This window comes from Dromiciops gliroides, chromosome 2 (genome assembly GCF_019393635.1).
Source record: "Dromiciops gliroides isolate mDroGli1 chromosome 2, mDroGli1.pri, whole genome shotgun sequence".
NCBI classification, from domain to species: domain Eukaryota; kingdom Metazoa; phylum Chordata; class Mammalia; order Microbiotheria; family Microbiotheriidae; genus Dromiciops; species Dromiciops gliroides.
Window position 1 is genome coordinate 665,636,041 of NC_057862.1, and position 21,271 is coordinate 665,657,311.

General features: G+C 46.1%; 1 protein-coding gene across 1 annotated transcript; it reads left to right on the top strand.

The window, feature by feature from the left end:
* Positions 1-1,196: 1,196 nt before the first annotated feature.
* SFTPB (surfactant protein B) lies at positions 1,197-14,484 on the top strand. The gene is made up of 11 exons (XM_043990105.1): positions 1,197-1,257; positions 2,764-2,897; positions 4,876-4,947; positions 5,345-5,470; positions 6,094-6,237; positions 9,425-9,514; positions 9,894-10,077; positions 10,253-10,413; positions 12,428-12,508; positions 12,973-13,077; positions 14,449-14,484. Exons 1-11 carry the CDS (start codon positions 1,197-1,199, stop codon positions 14,482-14,484), a joined length of 1,194 nt encoding a protein of 397 aa, XP_043846040.1.
* Positions 14,485-21,271: the final 6,787 nt, after the last annotated feature.

Here is a 21,271-nt window from a genome sequence, read left to right on the forward strand (position 1 = left end):
TGCTGAGAGGGAGGGAAGTCAAAGAAGAGGATCAGCAAAGAAGAACACAGGAATTCGCTCAGGAAAGGAGCTTTGAGGGTTATTTAGCCCAGTTTCCTCAGTTTGCCTCTATGGAAAATGAAGACCAGAGATTATAGTGACTTACCCAAGATGACACAAGTAAGAAATAACAGAGCCCAAATTTGAACTCAGGGCCTCTGACTCTACACCCAGTGTGCTTTCTGCTCACGTAGTTCTTAAAGCTTTGCAAGGTCCTGTACAGACCCCCTCTCTCCCAGAATGTAGCTCCCTCCCCCAAGTGAGGGGCTTCATCGATCCAGCTCCTCACAACTGGGGGCACAACCAATCCCCTTTAATGATGGCCACTTATTGTGCAACCTCTCTGGACTTCACTTTCCTCATCTGAAGATGACAGTGGTTGGACTCAGTGACCATCAAGGTCCCTTTGGGCTTCAGAGCTACGATCCTCTCCCAAACTCAGTCCTCAGCTTCCCCCTTTCTTGGTCTCTCCTCAGAAAGTGAGGACAAGAGTTGAGCCATACATGGCGCTAGGAAGCAGGTGGAGTGGAGGAAGCTACTGCTGTTCAGTCATTTTTTCAGTCGTATCTGACTCTTTGGGACCCCATTTGGCATTTTCTTGGCAAAGACATGGGAGTGGTTTGCCACTTCCTTCTCCCGCTCATTTGACAGAGGAGGAAACTGAGGCAAATGGATTTAAGTGACTCAGTGTCTGAGTCCAGATTTGAACGTGGGAAGATGAGTCTTCCCGACTCCAGGACCTGCATTCTATCGGCTGTGCCACCTACCTACCCCAAAATGAATAAATAGAAGTGGGGGAGGAGGCCGGGTGGTAAGATTTAAGTGAGAAGTGAGAAGAATGAGAAGAGGGTTGGGGGGTGGGGACTGAAGGAGTCAGTTTCCACTGGAAATCGGTAAATATCAAAGACCTTGAGAGCTTTCTAAGGGGAAGACAAATATATGGGATCTTGATCTCATCTCCCTCCACCTCATTTCCTGCTCCCCCCTCCTCTTCCCCACTGCCCCACCAAGTGCCTTTTCCCTCTCCCAGCTCCCTCATTCCAGCCTTGGCCCGCCTCCCCAGAGCTCCCTCTAACCTGTCACCTTTGCCTCCACGCCCCCAGCTATAAACGTTGTAGTCAGGAATCCTGAGCGGCAAACCCTGCTGCAACCTGATCATGGCCATAGCCCGAACCCTGCCACTGCTGCTGCTGCTGCCTCTCTCCAGTCTTGGCCCTGGTAAGCCCATGCCCTCAGCCCCAAGAGAGAAGCAGTTCGGGCTCTCAGCTAGAGGGCAGTGGAAAGATCAGAGGCTCTGGAGTCAAAGGGCCCTGGGCTCCAGGGGTAGGGGTGGGGGTGGGGTCCTCCCCACTTTGCATGCTTACCACCTGTGTGACCTTGGGTGAGCCATGACTTCTCTGGGCCTCAGTTTCCTCATTCGTATAACAAGGAGAGGTGACCTAGACAACCTCTGAAGTCCCTTCTGGCTCTTCATCTATTGTCCCTCTTCTACCTCCTGCTCTTATGGAGCAGGGGCCAGGGTGGAAATCGGAACCCAACAAATGGAGAGTAAAAATTGGAAGGGATTGGGAGAGATCATCCCTCTGAAAACCCTCCACGAAGACTCATAAGGAATGAGAAATTATGGCTCTCTAAATATTCAGGGTTTACAAAAAAAAAGAGAGAGAGAGAGAGAGAGAGAGAGATTTCACAAGTTTAAAAAACAACAACCAGGAAAGCATGGTCAGATAGCAATTCATCTGAAAAAGATCTGAAGAGGTTGGTGGATCACAAGCTCAAAATGAGTCAACCAGTTGATATGGCAGCCCATTAAAAAAAAGATCATGTGATTTCGGGTTAAGTTAAGAGATGGAAAGCACCCAGAAATAAGGAGGTGATCATCATCCTGTAATTCTCTCTACTGATAAGACCACACCTGGAATATGAAGGTCAGCACTGGACAACATGGTTTAGGAAGGACATTGATAAAGTGGAGAATATACAAAAAGGCCAACAAAGATGGTGAAGGTTCCCTGTTGGATTTAGGGGTAGAGAGGCCCTAGATTGTCTTGTGGGAAGTGGATGAAGGAACTGCAGGTATTTACCTTAGAAAAAAATGCTAACCTAAAACTATAAATAAAAATGTTTATTACTGTAAAAAAAAAAAAGAAAAAGAAAAAGAAGGCTCCAAGATGCACAATAGTCTTCCAAGTATTTGAAGAGCTACCAGATGTAAGAAGGAATGGGCTTGTTTAGGAAAGACAGAGATACTGTCCCAGAGAATGTCCAAGGAAAGCAAACAGTGATCCATACCACATGAGGATCAGTCAAGGTGTCTTCAAGAATATGAAGGGTTGTCATTCAGGAGAAAGACTCCACTAGTTCTGCTTGTTCTCAGAGGGGAGAACCAGGAACAATGGATGGAAGTTGGAAAGGAGCAAATTTAGGTGTGACATCAGGAAAAACTTTCTAGCAATTAATAAGTCCTAAAGAGAAAGTGGGAGGTAGTGATCTCCCTGTCACCAGAAGTCATCCAACAAATTGGATGACCTGCTGTCAGGGATACTGTGCTAGGTAGTGGGGAGGGTGTTCTTTTCCACGTACAGATTGAAGCAGACTAGTGTGGGTTAGGCTAGGTTCTCCACAAGAATCCTTCCCACTCTAATTCTGTGGTCCTATGGAGGTAGGCTATGGGGAACCAGGCAGCTGTGCTCCCCAAGTGAGGAAGTTGGTTTGGGTCCTCAGCTGCGGCAGCTCGAATTCCCCCACCACGACCTTGTGCCCAGGATCCCGAGTTCCAGTGTCAGGACATAGAGACAGTTATTCGCTGTGGAGTCTTGGGTCACTGCCTCCAGAAGGTCTGGGGATATGCTGACACAGTGAGTACCAGTTCACTGAGCATGGGAAGGGATTCCCAAGGTGGGGTGGGTGTGAGGAATTGGGCCCCAGAGATGGAACAGAAAAAGGAGCGAGTCTCCTGAGAATAAGAAGGAGGGACAGTCCCCTCAGCTGCAAGCCCCTAAGTTTACCTTGGATTCTACTATATGTATCTTGTAAATACCTATGTATGTACATGGCATCTCCCCCATTAGACTATAAGCTTCACATAAGATTGCTTGCCAGCTTGAGATGAGGGGGATGGGAGGGAAGAAGAAAAACTTTGGAATTCAAAATCTTATTTTAAAAAAATGAATGTTGGTTGGGACAGCAAGGTGGTGCAGTGGATAGAGCACCGGCCCTCAGTTCAAACTTGAGTTCAGACACTGCTCTCAGACACTTGACACTTACTAGCTGTGTGATCCTGGGCAAGTCACTTAACCCTGATTGCCCCATAAAAAAAAGAATGTTGAAAACTATCTTTACATGGAATTGGAAAAAAATGAAATACTATTTACAAAAAGTTAAAAAAAAAAAGGGGGGGTCAGCTAGGTGGTGCAGCGGATAAAGCACTGGCCCTGGATTCAGGAGTACCTGAGTTCAAATCCAGCCTCAGACACTTGACACTTATTAGCTGTGTGACCCTGGGTAAGTCACTTAACCCCCATTGCCCTGCAAAAAAAAAACCCAAAAAACAAAAAGTGAAAAAAAAAAGAATAAGCTTCTTGAGGACAGGGTATGTGTTCTTACCTTTTTTGTATCCTCACAGTTTAATGATATGATTGGCACATAGGAAGTGCTTAATAAATGCTAGTTGATTCCTTGATTGATAATTGATGAGAACCTAGCTGTCAGTTTAGTTCACTTCAACAAGAATTTATTAAGGACCTACTATGTACCAGGCATCATGCTAAGCCCTTGGGATAAAAAGATAAACATGAAACTCCAAAAGGAGTTTACTACTTCAGTCTCTCCAATCAATAAACATTTACTAAGCACCTACTATGTCCCAGGTACTGTGCTAAGCAATGAGAATACAAAAAAAGGCAAAAAATAGTTCCTGTCCTCAAGGAGCTTCCAATCTAATGGAGGAGACAACGTGCAAACTATATACAAAGCAAGCTATATATAGGATCAATAGAAAATAATTAACAGAGGAAAGGAATTAGAATTAAGAGGGGATGGGGCAGCTAGGTGGCACAGTGGATAAAACACTGGCCTTGGATTCAGGAGGACTTGAGTTCAAATGTGACCTCAAACACTTGATATTTACTAGCTTTGTGACCCTGGGCAAGTCACTTAACCCTCATTGCGCCCCCACACACACACAAAAAAATAGAATTAAGACAGGATGGAGAAGGTTTTGAATAAAAGAGATTCTAGCTGAGACTTAAAAGAAGGTAGGGAAGTCAGTCAGAGAGTGGAGGAGGAAGAGTATTCCAGGCATGGGAGAAAAAGGCCAGAGCTGAAAGAGGTGGAGTATCTTGTTCTCCATGAAAAAGGTTTTGCCCACATCATCATTGAGATTATTTTTTTCCAATCCTAATAGTACTTTTTCCAGTTACATGTAAAAATAGCTTTCGGGGCAGCTAGGTGGCACAGTGGATAGAGCACAGGCCCTGGAGTCTGGAGGACCTGAGTTCAAATCTGGTCTCAGACACTTAACACTTACTAGCTGTGTGACCCTGGGCAAGTCACTTAACCCCAATTGCCTCACTAAAAAAAAAAAGTTTTCAACATTCACCTTCATAAGATTTCAAGTTCCACATTTTTCTCCCTCCATCCTTTCCCTCCCCCCTCCCCAAGATGGCAAGCAATCTGATATAGTTTATGTATGTACAATTACATTCAACACGTTTCTACATTAATCATGTTGTAAGAGAAGAATCAGAACAAAAGGGGGAAACCTCATTGAGATTCTCACCCTAAGAGGAACTCTCCCCTCCCTGCCCCCTGCTCCCTTCCTTTCTTCCTTCTCAGGGTGACCTATGCCAAGAGTGTGAGGACATCATGACCATTCTCACCAAGGTGGTTAAAGAGGCATTTTTCAAGGTACCAAAATCCCTCCTACCTTGGGGCTACAAGCAAATGGCTTCTGGAAGGCAATAGGGAAGACCCAGAAAGAGACCAGGACAAGATATGGGGCAGCACAGACAGGGGTACAAGGACACTGGACAGAAGCCCAGGGCAAAGAGGCTACAGAAACCCCAGGTCCAGCACAAGAGCACGAAGAGCCTCGAGTTAGTTCATTGGGTTCAGTCCCTGAGTGGAGTCGATCTTTGATTCCTCCGACTGTACTGTGTCTGATGTTTCTCCCTCTGAGCCCTCCATGCCCAGCCACCTCCTTCCTCCAGTCTCTCTGTGGGAATCTCCTTTGATTCTTTCTCCCCGAGGTCTCCCTTGGCCCCTACTTCCCTGATCCTCTCCTAATGCTGCCTTTTCTCTCTAGAAAACCATTCAGCGCTTCCTGGAGGAAGAATGCTCCAAACTGCCAATTAAGCTCATGATCCCAAATTGCCAGCACATAGTGGATGAGTACTTGTCTCTCCTCATCTCGCACTTCCAAGGACAGATTGTGAGTTATCCTTCACTCCCAAACACACACACACACACACACACACACACACACACACACACATCCCTGGTGCTCACCCAGAATGTGTACCAAATACACGTAGCTGGTGCTCCTCCCCAAATCCTCCACACTCCGCATTCACTGTACATCCGCACACTAGAACTTACTCACATACACACGCAGAAAGCATTCACTCTACATACTCACACAGATACCTATCCCACATATACACAGAGCACTCACCCCCATACACAGAATACTCACTGCACAGACTTACACATGGAATATTCACTCAACTGTCCCACATGGAGCACCCACCCACAAAAGGTCCCCCATACACACAAGTTTTAGCTCACACACACAGCACACCCTTTCCAAATACACAAGCCCAGAGACATATGCATGGGCTCATCCCCTGCCCAACGATCTCCTACTCCATGCCCCCAACTCCCCCACTAAGCCACACATATCTTCTCTGCCCCCAGCTCTACATGGTCTTGTAGATACTTCCATTCATAAGGCTTCTGATAACTTTTCATCCAGGACTGAGTCAAGACCAGGGATTTGCCCTCTTCCCTGGATGCCATCACCTCTTTTGATGCCTCTTATTGTTTTACCAACAGCCAAATAAGGTATGTGGGAGTCTAGGCCTATGTGAAGAGAAGGTCTCACTCTCGGCATGGGACCCAAAATTTCAGGATCTGTCAGAGAAGTTGGTCCCAGCATTTCTGGAGGACTTCCCAGGAAGACCCGGGGCTCACACCCAGGTGAGCTGCTTCCCTTTAATGACATTGTTGGCTACTGGCCTCATCTGAGAGCTCTTCCCTCAGAGAACAAAGCAGAAGCCTGGCCTCGGGGAGAGAGAAGAGCCCCCTCCTGGGATGGAATTGGAGGGAGCCAGGTCCCCAAGAATGGAAGCTGGCTGGGTTTTCTCGAGTGTTCTTTGAATGAATCATAGCATCCCAAAAGCTTAGAGTCTGATCTCAACAGAGAGGGCAAAGCATGGCACTAGAAGCCAGAAACCCCAACACACAGTCTTTACTCTGATGCCTATTTTCTACCTCTTAGAGCCTCAGTTTACCTGTAAAACTACCTTCCCAGGGTGGGGGTGGAGTTATTGTGAGGAAAGCACTTTAGAGAATTTAAGGCACTTTGTAAATGTTGGCTATTATTATTTTAAAGTCCAGTCTCCTTACTTGGCAGAGAAGGAAACTGAGGCAAAGAGAGATACAATGAATAGTCCAAGATCACACAGCCAGGAAGCAGCACAATCACTAGTTGCTGAGTTCTCAGTCCAATGTTCACTACATGGTACCTTCTCCCTTGGAATCAGTATTCACTGATAGGATATGGGCCAGAAGGGAAGTGAGCCGACCACATTCCCAGCATCATATCTAAACCCCAAGCATATGGTTGTGCCTAGGGCTCCAACATGGCCACACATATATGCTCACCCTTAAAAAGCCTCTACGTGGGGCAGCTAGGTAGTGTAGTGGATAAAGCACCGGCCCTGAATTCAGGAGGACCTGAGTTCAAATCCAGACTCAGACACTTGACACTTACTAGCTGTGTGACCCTAGGCAAGTCACTTAACCCTCATTGCCTCACCAAAACAAACAAACAAACAAACCAAAAACAAAAAGCCTCTACACACAATATGCTAGAACGATCTCATTGCCCAACATCTATCAGTTAGTTGAAGGCCCCCTTTCTGCTTAATAATAACCTAAATAAAGGACTTATATAAAGACAGAGAGGACACATTCTGTGATGTTATAAGCTCATTTGATCAAGGAGATCAGCAAAAGGGATTTGGGTTAGACCAAAGAAGAGTTTCCTAATAGAAAAGAATATGACATGCTGGCTTAAGTGAAGAAAGGCCAGAAGAAATCACTTTCTCTGTGAGGCATCAGGGGCAATATCCACCCATATACTTGGGGGGTGGAAATGGAACCCAAGCTGGTTCATCTGACTGATGCCTTATGAACCAGTTCTGTTAAATAGAATTCAGGGAGGGAGGGAGGGAGAGAGAGAGAGAGAGAGAGAGAGAGAGAGAGAGAGAGAGAGAGAGAGAGAGAGAGAGAGAAGGAGAAGGAGAAGGAGAAGGAGAAGGAGGAGGAGAAGGAGAAGGAGAAGGAGAAGGAGAAGGAGAAGGAGAAGGAGAAGGAGAAGGAGAAGGAGAAGGAGAAGGAGAAGGAGAAGGAGGAGGAGAGGAAAAGAGAGAAAGAGAAGAGAGGTGAGAGATAGACAGAGAAAAGGAGGAGACAAAGAAACTCTTGACTGATAGAGACTTTAGATATCAGTTATCCAGGCTCTTCCTGTACTTGAAGAGTACTAACAGTAGAGTGTAAACCTGTTGAGGGCAGGAATAGATTTTCATCTTGTCTATTATCAGCATTCAGCAATAAAAAAATCAATCCACGACCTTTCATCAGCTAGCTGCTAAGTGTCAGGCATTGTGCTAGGCACAGGTGATTCAAAGAAATAAAACAGTCTTGGCCCTCAGGGATCTGACAAGGTCATCATAACACATTCAGAAATCTGCATGTACAAAATAAATACAAGGCCATTTGAAGGAGGAAGAGGCCCTAGAAATTGGGGGCATAGGGGAAGCCCCATGTGAGAGGTGGCGCTGGAGCTGAGCTTTGAAAGAAATAAGGGATGTTTTTCAGAGGAAAAGGTGAGGGCATGCTGGGCATGGGACTCAGCCTGTGCAAATGCACAGAGATAAGATATCACTTGGAAGGAGCAGCAAGGATGATAGTTTGGCTGGACCGAAGAATGCAGGAAGGACAATAATATATGATCAGACTGGAAAAGGATGTTGGAGCCAGGTTGTGGAGGGTTTTTAATGCCAAATAGAGCATTGTGCCTTATACACAGTAGGCATTTAATAAACATTTGTTGCATTGAACTGTTTTTGAGCAGCACTGAGCACCCCACCCACCCCACCCCCACCCCGCTATGGAGCATAGCTGGAGCTCTGTCCTAGGTCCTGGCCCTCCTCTAGTCTGCTGGGGTCCACCAGATCCAGAGCCACGTGGAAATATTGGTAGATTGTCAGAGAAGGAATGTAGCATCAGTGGGGTTCCAGAGTTGGCTGGGAGACTCAGAGAAGTTGGAGAGCAGGTGGAGAGGAAGAGAAGGATTCCAGGGTCCGAATCGGAAGGAAGCTCGAAGGTTATCTAGTCCAACTCATAACTGAAAAAAGAATCTTTTCTAGACCATCTCCAATGAATGGTACCCAGCCTCTGCTTGAAGACCTCTGGTGACAGGGGGCTCACTCCTGAGGCAGCCCATCACACTTCAGCATGGCTCTCGTAGATGGGAGGTTCTCATTGACCTGAAACCTAATTCTGCCTCTTTGCAACCTCCTTCCAGTATTCCTGGCTCTCCCCTCTAGGGTCCAAGCAGAGCAAGTCTGGTCGCTTTTTCGACACTTAGCATAGTGGTTGGCATATAGTAGGAGCTTAATAAATACTTATCAGTTGATCTATTTCCCAACCCTTCAGATATTACATACAGCTAAATCCTAAGGCTAGGATTAATACTCTTTCCTTTTGGAGTTAGAAAAAGACAGAAGGGGCAGCTAGGTGGCATGGTGGATAGAGCACTGGCCCTAGAGTCAGGAGGACCTGAGTTCAAATCCAGTCACAGACACTTGACACTTACTAGCTGTGTGACCCTGGGCAAGTCACTTAACCCCAATTGCCTCACAAAAAAAAAAGAAAAGAAAAGAAAAAGAAGACACAGGCTCAGACCCAATCAGTGTGGCCAAGGGAGATAGAGAAATGGGGGAAAGGGAGTGGAGGGAGAGGGAAGAGCAGAGGGCTGGAAGGTTCCTGAAATGGAATCTCTGTGCGGTTGCTGGAAGAGGAGGTGTAACATTGGGGAATTAGGGGGCAAAAGCCAGGCCTCTGCCAGTGATCTCACCCCTGTGTGGTTCTCTTCTAGGACCTCCTGGAGCAGAACTTTCCCTTCCCGCTTCCCTTCTGTTGGATCTGCCGAACCTTAATCAATAAGATTCAAACTGTGATCCCCAAGGTGAGTCTGAGGAGCTGCCCCTTTTCACTGAGACTCCCTTTCCCAAATTTCCCATCCCTTTAATCTCAGTCCCACTGCATCAGAGACCCTCCACTCAGGAGCCATCTCTCCCTCTATTGAGAGCATAATAAAGTGGAAGCTCTTTGAGGGCAGGGCTGGTTTTTCATCTTGTCTTTGTATGACTGAACCAGGGAGTTGGATCAGCATAGGATGGCCATTGGACCTCCCCAGGAGAGGCTGGAAGTTTGGAAGAAAATGTGTAGAAGTTGGAACACTGTGGGTCCTGACTCCCACATATGTTCAAACATATTCCCCCCACCCCCACCACATCCTCTCTATTCTTAGAGCCTTGTCTCCACCCCTCGCTCTTCTCCTTCAGTCTGTGCTGGCACTGGCTGTCGCTCAAGTGTGCCACATCGTGCCCCTGGCGGTGGGTGGCATCTGCCAATGCCTGGCTGAGCGCTACACCATCATCCTGCTGGATGCAGTGATGAGCCGAGTGTTACCCCAGCTGGTCTGTGGCCTCCTCCTTCGATGTACCGTTGAAGGGAGCTACAACCCAGGTGAGCCACGGCTGCCAAGTTGCTCTTTGTTGGTCTCCTTTCTCCACTTCCTGTGTCCATCTGTCCCTGTTCCTGGCCCCTGCCCCCTGCCCCTCTCCTGGGTGTCCCCACTCTCCCTCTGGCTTTGGCCTCTCTCCTCCCATCCACCCCATCTCTGAAGATCATGTTATTTCAGGACTTCTCCCAAACCAATGGACACTGTCAGACCCAGACTGCCACCTCTGTGTCTCTGTGACCAGCCAGGCAGCATTGGAACTGCCTGCAAACAGCACAGAGAGAGACATAGAGAAGACACTGCTTAGCATCTGCAACAACCCCCGGCTAGACTGGCAGGAGGTGAGGGGCTGGGCTTCCTCCAGCCAAGGGCTTCCACATTCTTCTCCCAGGAAGAATAGGAACAAGCGCTGATAGAGCTATTGCTTTAATACTTGCAGAACACTTGATATAAAAGCTATCTTAGTTGTTCCTCACCACAGGTAGGTGCCGACATTTGACAGATGTGAAAACCGAGGCCCCGGGAGGTCTTAACCTGATTTGGTTCCAAGATCATTCAAAAAGAAAGTGTTGGAGGTGGGATTTAAATCCAACCCAGAGTCACTGGCACAGGATCGTTCCTTCTCTATCCTGTTACGTGGTTCTCTGTTACAGATGTGGTGATCTTGTCTCCACAACTGGCTTGTGAGCTCCCTGAAGGCAGGGTCTGAGGCATCTGCATTAGCACACTCCAGGAAGTGCCTGAGGCAAGATTCAAACTCAGGTCTTCCTCACTCCAAGCCTACCACTCCATCCACTGTACCACCTAGCTTCCTATTACACATGGACCCCTTCTAGGTGCTAGGAAGTATACAGCACTGGCCCTGGCATCAGGAGGACCTGAGTTCAAATGTGACCTCAAATGCTTACTAGCATGTGATCCTGGGCGAGTCACTTAACCCTGATTGCCAAGAAAGAAGAAAAGAAGGAAGGAAGGAAGGAAGGAAGGAAGGAAGGAAGGAAGGAAGGAAGGAAGGAAGGAAGGAAGGAAGGAAGGAAGGAAGGAGGGAGGGAGGGAGGGAGGGAAGGAAGGAAGGAAGGAAGGAAGGAAGGAAGGAAGGAAGGAAGGAAGGAAGGAAGGAAGGAAGGAAGGAAGGAAGGAAGGAAGGAAGGAAGGAAGGAAGGAAGGAAGGAAGGAAGGAAGGGAAGAAGGAAGGAAAAGAAAGGATGGAAAAGAAAGAAAGAAAAGAAGGAAAAGGGAGGAAGGAAGGAAGAAATCCCCTCTTCAAATTCTTTGTTATAAGGGATGTCTCTCTTGAAGAGGGCTGGAGAGAGGGGGAGATCCAGAGGGAAATATAGGTGATATAAAAATATATCAATAAATGTTGATTTTTATAAAAAGATATAACCTTTTACCACTTAGCCTTATTATCTAAGAGAAGTAAGACATATAGAAGACCATAATAAGATATAGGGAGGGGGGGGCAGCTAGGTGGTGCAGTGGATAGAGCACCAGCCCTGGAGTCAGGAGTACCTGAGTTCAAATCCATCCTTAGACACTTAACACTTACTAGCTGTGTGACCCTGGGCAAGTCACTTAACCCCAATTGCCTCACTAAAAAAAAAAAAGAGAGATAGAGAGGTTAGATTTGACCCTTACTAGCCATATGACCCTGGACAAGTCACTAACCTCTGTCTGCCTCAGTTTCCTTATCTGTAAAATGGGGATCATAGTCCCATGCTCCTCCCAGGGTCATGGCAAGGATAACATGAAACAACACTCCCATAGCACTTTGGATACCTTAAAGCATTATAGAAAGACCACAGGGGATCATGGGAGCTTCCTGAGCAGAAGCATTTGTCAGCTGTGCAAGGTGAAAATATAAAATGGGGGTAGGGGAGACCAGATGATCTCTAAAGCCCCTTCCCACTCTGAATCCTAGTCTCCACAGCCCAGGTCCAATGTGGGTCCTTAAAGTGCGCTGCAGGACCCAACACATGGTAAATATATCAAGACTTGATGTTCTGGGGCAGCTAGGTGGTGCAGTGGATAGAGTACCAGCCCTGGATTCAGGAAGACCTGGGTTCAAATCCAACCTCAGACCCTTGACACTTAATAGCTGTGTGACCCTGGGCAAGTCACTTAACCCCAATTGCCTCACCAAAAAAAAAGAAAAAGAAAAAAAAAGAAAAAGAAAAAAAAAAGACGATGTTCTGATGGGTAGTGGGGCTGGAGAGAAGGAGCAGCTGCTCTGCGGGACTGGGGGCCCTGGTTGGGCTAAGGAGGGAAGGCTCATTTCCCCAGTTTGGGTGTGTCTTTACATCTGTGTGTGTGTGTGTGTGTGTGTGTGTGTGTGTGTGTGTGCTACCCTCACAGTGCCAAGGTTTGGTGGAACAACACTACCCCTCATTACTGTCCTTGCTGCCCCGTGGCCGAGACCCCCATATCATCTGCCAGGTACGTTTGTCTCCTCTCTCTTTGTCTTAGCCTCGCTGCCTCGCTGGGCCCTTTCCCTGCTCCCCCCAGGTGGCCTTGGGGCCATGATCATCTGCATGCATGACCCTAAGATACATGTGCACCAACTGTGTCCTCACCCACACCAGATATTCTGATCCCAGGATGATCAGGTTATATTGAAGGTCAAGGGAAGCCTCAAAGTGGGTTGTGCCCAATCTATCTGGGGCTTTGAGGAGAGAGATGTGAAGGACTGGACTGGAGTATGGTGGGGGGAGAGCCCCCTTCTTCCCTCCCCCACCCCCAGCTGTCCTTCTGAGTCACTGTAGAATCCCCTGGCCAAGCCCAGCCAGCAGATTTTAGGATGAAGGGGAACTCTTGGCCTCCAGAGCCAGGGGAGGGGGGTATTGGAGTAACAGAGGCTATGTGCTGCTTTGGCCCCTGCTGGGCTGGATTCTCTCTAACAGGCCCTGGGAATGTGTGAGACGGATCTCAGTCAACCTCGGACCCCAACCTGTGCCCAGGGCCCCAGCTTCTGGTGCTCCAGCATCCAGGCTGCCAAGGAATGTCATGTGAGTACCTGGCCACCAGATGGAGAAGCAGTGACAAAGGGGAGCAGGAGGAGGAGGAGGAGGCAGGAGAAGACCCCGGGCAAAGACGTTTGGGAGGGTGGGGGCTCTGCCACAGGATCACGGCGATTCAGTCAAAACCCAATGGGGTCAAAGTCAGAGGAACCCCTGCCCCTTGCCCCTGCCCGGCCAGCCCGACCAAGGCTCCTTAGCAAAAGTGCTAACATAGCACAAGAGGACAGTCTCTCGCGGTACAAGAAGAGCAACAGCCATGTAGTGAAGAGAGGATAGGATGGGCTCCGACTCAGGAAAACCTGAGCTTAAATCCTCCCTCCAATATTGGCTATTTGCATGACCCTGGGTAAGTCACTAAACGTCTCAGTTTCCTCATCTGTAAAATGGCGACAATATCACCCATGTCACAAGAATCTCGTACAAACCTTCAAGCACCAAATGTGAATTTTGCGATTGTTATTGCTGTGCCCTCTGAGCTGAAAAGGGGAAGGGCCACCTACCCCGCTTCTCCCTTGTCCTCAGTCTTTCAATAAAAGGAATTCTCCTGCATTTCCTCAGATCTCACCTTCTAGACCCCTCCCTGTTAAGCCTGTTCAGTGCCAGGCTCTATGTAACCCCTAATGTGGTATTTGTGAGGCCCCAGGGGAGGGTCCCACCTCCCCCCAACATCCCCCCCAAAAAAAGGGATGCTAGAATCACAGCTAAAAAGCTAGAGACTGCGGGGGGGGGGTCCCCTAGTCTAACCCCATTTTAGAGATGAGGCCAATGAAGTGCCAGAGGTCTAATAACTCAACCAAGGTCATAGAGGCAGAACCATCATGGGAAGATTCTGCACCATTCTTTTGCCCCTAAAACCAGTGCTCTCTCCACTCTTTGTCCCTTCACGTAACAGTCCTTTCCTCTAGGGTAATCACTGTCCATTCCTGGCTTTGGAGAAGCAGGTCCTAGCGGCTCAAACTTTGGAGAAATAGAGTGGAAAGAACACTGGGTTGGGAATGAAAAGACCTGGGTTCTAGCCCCAGTTCTGCTACTACCCAGCCATGGACAAGTCACTTGAATTTCTCTATGCCTCAGTTTCCTTATCTGTAAAATGAGGGGGTTGGACTCTTCAAGCTCTAGCAAGCTCACGGTTCCTTCTTATTCTCTCTATTCAAACTTGAGATTTTTTTTAAAAGCCCCCTGCCCCCACAATGCGCCACCCACAAGAGGAACAAGACCTCATATATTTTCACTAGAAATGGTATATGCCATGTGCCCAAGCCACGGCCCTCTGCCCTCAACTCTGCTCTGAGTTAGTGCCCAGTAAACAGAAAAGGTCACCACAAGCAAAGGGCTGATGGTGTCTTTCCATGCTTTTAGGCCGTCCTGTATTGCAAAATACACGGGCAGGATTGATGCTCCCGGCAGAGGGACCCAGAGCAGCAGTTCCCAGGAAAGAGCCGCCCACCAGAGGCTCAAGCCAACGTCTCCTCCCAAGACTCCTCTGACCCACAGCCTCCGCCTGATCACATTTGTACTTAGAGGTTGTTTCTTAGAATCCTTCAGGATTTGTAGTTGGCTCTATATCAGCCTTTCCAAGAATCTTTATCCTTTGCTGGAGGAGAGAGACGACCTGCTTCCCACCCCCATCCCTCAAATCTTTTCACCCCAAATAATCCACTCCAATGTAATAAATGGAAAAATAAAGGACAAATAAAGTTTTGGATTCAAAGTCCAAGTGCCAGGAAGTTTCCATTTTAATTGTTAATCGGTAGAGCAGCAATTAAAAATTACTTCAGGGAGCAGCTAGGGGGCTCAGTGGATAAAGAACCAGCCCTGGCTGGATTCAGGAGGATCTGAGTTCAAATCCAGCCTCAGACACTTGACATGTACTAGCTTTATGACCCTGGGCAAGTCACTTAACCCTCATTGCCCCGCCAAAAAAAATAACACTAAGATGTTTGCCCCATTAGGCCAACAGCCACAATACACAGGAAGTGAGAGCCCGAGGTATGATGCTTCTTCTTCAATGAGATAAGGATTTATCAATCCAACACCATCTTGGGACAGTAGGAAGTGGGCAAATCATGGGAGGTTCACCAGGAACCCACCATCATTTACAGGATCTAAACAAACAGCCCAGCACCACTGGAGACAGAGCTCACACCTTCAGAGTTTAGAAGGGCCTGAATAAGTGAGATCTAGAGACAGGTAGCCAGGATGAGGAAGGGGCTTCAGTCCATGACTCAAGATCAGATGAAAGGGCTGGGTGGGGAAAGGGAATGGACGTGATACCTTCTAATCATTGAGTGCCTGTCACTTGGTCACTTGGAAGAGGGGCCCTGAGATCAGAATGGGGAAGGAGGGAGGGAGGAGAATTACAAAAATGAAGATTAAGGCTTAACAGGAAGAGAACACTTCCTAACAATGAGAAGTCCCAATAGGGAAAGGGCAGGGGAAGTGGGGGAGGTACAAATAATGGTTTACCACTCTCTGGAGGTCCTTCAGCAAAGGCTGGATGACCATCATAAGGTGTGTTATTGGTCTAGGGGATTCTTCTTCTGAGTTCAATCAATCAAGCATTTGTTAGGCACTTACTGTATACCAGGAACCATGCTGGTAGGTACCAGCTATACAAAGGCATATTGTTGTTGTTCTTGTTGTTCTTGTTGTTTGTGCTTCGTTCTTGAAGAGGACCATGACATTGGGAGGTGATATCATGACTTGCACTGAATTGGATCTAAGTAAGGGAGCACTGTGCAAAGTCACCAACCTCACTCTCTCCTGCAGAACCATCTGGGTTCAGTGACAAGATATACATCAGGACGACTGGAGATGGCCCTGGATGTTTAAGGCAATTGGGGTTAAGTGGCTTACCCAAGGTCACACAGCCAGTAAGTGTCTGAGGTGAAATCTGATTCTCCTGACTCCACTGCACCACCTAGCTACCCCTTACAAAGACAAAAGAAAAAGTCTCAGCCTTCAAGGAGACATGTAGTAGAGGCAGCTGGTGGCTAGTGGTTAGAGAGTACTGACCCTTGTCAAATATTAAAATATAGATTTTGTATCTGCCTGCCTCCTGCAAACAGATCAGAGAAATAATGTTTAATTTCTCCTACAAATTAATAAACAGATCAGAGAAATGATAATATTATATCTTCTACTAACTAGAAAGAGAACATGACATATCTGCCTGTCTCCTACAATGAACCAGATCAGAGAAATAATGTTTAATTTCTCCTATAAATCAGAGACAGACAGAAAAAAATAATATAAATTTAATATTTTATTGTCCCAAGAAGAAAGATAACAAAACACATGGTCATGTGGAGACTTCCCTCCTAAGAGAGAAGCCAGGATGGCCAACCCAAGTCTTCTGATTCCTAACCCAGTGGCCTTGTCACTTCACCACTGACCGTCAGATCTTAACATAAAGTAACATGGGAAAGTGTGTGGTCCCAGAGGAGAAGAGAGAATTCAGCTCAGGAACCCAATATGAGGGGTGGGGAACATAGGGGTCAATGCCCAGGTATGACTCTGTCATGACCACATTTTTCTGGAGGCAAGACCTGCATGAATGCAGAAGGCCAGGCTGGAGGGCTCAGAAATGGAGCATACCTTTCTTTCTAATATCTTTTTGTTTGTTTTTTGGTTTTATTTGTTTGTTTGGTTGGTTTTCGGTTTTTGTCTTGGGGTTTTTGTTTTGTTTTTTTGCGGGACAGTGAGAATTAAGTGACTTGCCCAGGGTCACACAGCTAGTAGGTGTCAAGTGTCTGAGGCCGAATTTGAACTCAGGTCCTCCTGAATCCAGGGCCAGTGATTTATCCACTGCACCACCTAACTGCCCCTGGAGCATACCTTTCTTAGTACCAAGTACCCCACCATACCCTACTCAACATGTAGTTAGGAGCCCGCCCATGTTAAAATGGGGATGTCGTTACTTGATCCAGGCAGCTAGCAGAGAGCAGTGAACTTGGGGTCAGGAAAACAGAAGTTTAATTCCTGCCTAAGACATTTACTAGTTGGGTGATCCAGGGCTTAACTTAAGCTGTTCTCGCCTCAGTTTCCTAGTCTGTAAAATGGAGATAATAGCTTCCTCACAATAATAATATCATAGTTTTATAATAATAATAATTTTCTCATCTTAAAATGGAGATAAATAATAGTGCCTATCTCCCCAAGTTGCTGTGAGGATAAAAAGGGATAACATATGTAAAGAATTTTGCAAAGCTCAGAACGTTATAAATGTTAGTTATTATTAATCACAGAAACCCACAAAATCATGCAGGTCAAGATTTCCAATCCAATTCCAAAGCACCTGTCAGCGTACCTAAGCTATCAAGAGCAGGCAAATCCAGAGCCACCAAGAACTGGAGAGTTGTCAGCAGCTAGGTGGCGCAGTGGATAGAGCACTGGCCCTAGAGTCAGGAGGACCTGAGTTCAAATCCAGCCTCAGACACTTGATACTAGCTGTGTGACCCTGGGCAAATCACTTAACCCTCATTGCTCTGCAGAAAGAAAGAAAGAAAGAAAGAAAGAAAGAAAGAAAGAAAGAAAGAAAGAAAGAAAGAAAGAAAGAAAGAAAGAAAGAAAGAAAGAAAGAAAGAAAGAAAGAAAGAAAGAAAGGAAGGAAGGAAGAAAGAAAGAAAAGAGAAAAGAAAAGAAAAGAAAAGAAAAGAAAAGAAAAGAAAAGAAAAGAAAAGAAAAGAAAAGAAAAGAAAAGAAAAGAAAAGAAAAGAAAAGAAAAGAAAAGAAAAGAAAAGAAAAGAAAAGAAAAGAAACAGTGTTGTTCCTTTCTTGTGATACAGTGGTGGAGCTGACTGGTTTTCCCAGGCTCCGTGGCAAGGTTGGATCCTGAGAAACTGCCCTCCCCCCCATATACACAGAAGGCTGTGTTGTTGGGGCGGGTACTCAGCAGCAAAGAGAGAGATGCCCAACTTAAGGGTTTAAACAGGGATCAATGGGCGTATATAGTGAGCAAGGCTCCCAAGGGTACTTCACAGAGCCCTTCCCCAGAGCTCCCCTCACTATAATGAGATAATAATGCAAAGGAGAGAATTGTTCCCAAGCCAGGAGAGGAGGCTGCTCAGAAGTGATGATGTCCCCAAAGGAAGGGAAGAAATCGAAACTCGTGGCATGGGAATCAATGAGATAAATTATCTTGTAAATGAAGGTGAAATCTTTAGAAACACCACATAGTTGGGGGCTGTGCCTTGGGGTGAAGCGAGGCAGGGTTGGCACAGGCAGTGGCTTGGTCTTGGGTTAGAACGGAGGAGGCAGGGGGAGAGGAGAAGCTGCTACAGAGCTCACTGAACGTCCCCCTCACTTTGACCTAAATTCCCAGGCCTTGGAGATATGGGCAGTGGACAGGAAGGGGAATCTTATCATCCCCAAGACGCTGAGTCCTGAGAGAGAAATCACTTGTCCCCTATCTGTGATGCCCCATCCAGCAGCAGGCTGGGGACACTGAGTTACCGCCCCCCACCTGGACCCTCTCCTCCCCTCCCAAGCTCAGCCCAGTTCCTTTTCCTTGGCACAATCTGGGCTTGAGGGGGCAGTGTAGAAACAGTAGTTGCTTTTGATACCTCCTACAGGCAGAGCTCAAATACATGATGCTTCCACTAACACCCTTCGCCACTGTTATAACCAAACACCACACTAATGTTTGACCCCAAACCAGCCCAGCCCAGTACTCTCAAGCCTGATAACCCCAATTGGCTCAGCTTGGATCAGTCCTGGTGGATTCCCTAGTATAGTCACAGGTCTTTGTTAAAACCCAGTTTAAGCAGGGCAGCTAGGTGGCGCAGTAGATAGAGCACTGGCCCTGGATTCAGGAAGACATGAGTTCAAATCTGGCCTCAGACACTTAACACTTACTAGCTGTGTGACCCTGGGCAAGTCACCTAACCCTAATTGTCCCGCAAAAACAAAAAAACAACAACAAAACCAGTTTAAGCATTTGTGATGTCAATTTTGGCTTCTCAGGAACATATATCCCATTGTTAATATTGTTCATCTGGCAATAACTTCCCCTGGTAATGTTACTTCACTTTGCATCAGCTTTTCAGGGACCAGATTAATATAAGGTGTTTTATATGCAGGGGTGTGGTGGTAAATATTTAACAACTAGCTCTTCAGAAAAAAGCAATGTACACATAACACTCTTTTAAGTTAAACCTGCACTAACATTCCCCACATCACTTTCTTAAATCTAAAACAATCCACACAAGAAATCAAGCCCTGATTTTTAGTATTTGTCTATTCTCCAAGGTGTAAATACTCACCCTGAAAATAGAACAATCATCTGGAGAAGATTCAGTTGATTCTAGGACACTCTTGATTATGTGGAAATACTTTGATCCCCATCTCACACCTACTCCCCTGTAAGGCTCCACTCAGCATCCCAGTAACTTACCAAACCAAACCATCCCTCCCTAGTCACTGCCTCCCTATATGGTTTGTCTCCCCCTTTTAGAATAGAAATTCCTTAAGGACAGGGGCTGTCTTTGCTTTTGTTTTTGTATCTTGGGTGCTTAGCAAAGCTCCTGACACACGGGTCGATAAATGGGTTTTTATTCATTCATTCATTCATTCATTCACATACCCCCACACATGTTAAAAAGCATGTCATGTTGGGAGTCTACCTGCCAAGGCAAACCCAGGAACTATACGAACAGAACCATAAAACACTTTTCACACAAATAAAGTAAGATAGAAACAATTAGAAAAATATTAATTGCTCATGGGTAGGCAGAGCCAATATAATAAAAATGACAATCCTACCTAAATTAATCTATTTATTTAGTGCCATACCAATCAAACTATTTTTTAAAAGATTTTATAGAGCTAGAAAAAATAATAGCAAAGTTCATCTGAAAGAACAAAAGCTCAAGGATATCAAGAGAATCAATGAGAAGTGTTTTTTTTTTTTTTTTGCGGGGCAATTGGGATTAAGTGACTTGCCCAGGGTCACACAGCTAGTAAGTGTCAACTGTCTGAGGCTGGATTTGAACTCAGGTCCTCCTGAATCCAGAGCCAGTGCTTTATCCACTGCGCCACCTAGCTCCCCCAAGAAAAAATTTGAAAGAAGGTGGTCTAGCAGTACCAGATTTCAAACTGTATTATAAAGCAGTAATTATCAAAACAGTCTGGTACTGGCTTAGAAATATAGTGGTTGATCAGTGGAATAGATTCAGTACGAATTACACTATAATAAATGACTATGGTAATCTAGTATATCCAAGAGATCCAAGCTTTTGGAACAAAGACTCATTATTTGACAAAAACTGCTGGAAAAACTGGAAAACAGTATGACAGAAACTAAGTATAAACCCACATCTCACAGCGTATACTAAAATAAGGTCAAAATGGGTACATGATAAAAGGTGATACCATAAGCAAAGCAAATTAAGAGAGTAAGGATATGAACAGGCAGTTTTCAGATGAGTGCCCAACCATCTACAAACAGAAGATCATACACCAATAGTCCCTCCCCTTTAATCTTGGCTTGCAGCCTTTTCAAGTTGAATAATTTACCAGCAGTGCAGTAGCTAACCTTGATGCCATGTTCGTCCTCATTGAAGGTGTTTGACAACATGGCTGAAAACATCATACTAAAGAGCATGGGAGCAAGCACACAGCCTTGTTTCACTCCACTGGTGATTGGGAAAGCATGAGAGCAATGTTCATTATCCAGAACCTGGGCAAGCATTCATTGTGAAATTGATGTACAGTACTGATGAACTTGCAATACCATTGCTAGATTTATATCCCAACGACATCCCAAAAAAGAGTGATTTGTACAAAAATATTTATAGCCGTTCTTTTTGTGGTGGCCAAGAACTGGAAATCAAAGGGATGCCAATCACTTGGGGAATGGCTAAACAAACTGTGGGATATAATGGTGATGGAATATTACTGTGCTGTAAGAAATGGCAAGCAGGATGATTTCAGAAAGATCTGGAAAGACTTGTATGAACTGATGTATAGTGAAGCGAACAGAACCAAGAGAATGTTGTGCACCATGACAGCAATATTGCTTGATGAAGACCTGTGAATGACTTAGCTATTCTCAGCAAGACAATCCCAAAGGACTAACAATGAAGCATAAGATCTGCCTCCAAAGAAAGAAGTGATATTGATTGAAAACAGACTGAAGCACGCTATTTTTCACTTTCTTTCATTTTTTCTTTTGTTCAAGTTT

Excerpts from the sequence above, each read along its gene's own strand:
- SFTPB (XM_043990105.1), top strand. The coding sequence starts at position 1,197 with ATGGCCATAGCCCGAACCCTGCCACTGCTGCTGCTGCTGCCTCTCTCC. Across the intron at positions 12,509-12,972 it reads ACCCCCATATCATCTGCCAG|GCCCTGGGAATGTGTGAGAC; the intron begins GTACGTTTGTCT and ends TCTCTCTAACAG. Across the intron at positions 13,078-14,448 it reads AGGCTGCCAAGGAATGTCAT|GCCGTCCTGTATTGCAAAAT; the intron begins GTGAGTACCTGG and ends CCATGCTTTTAG.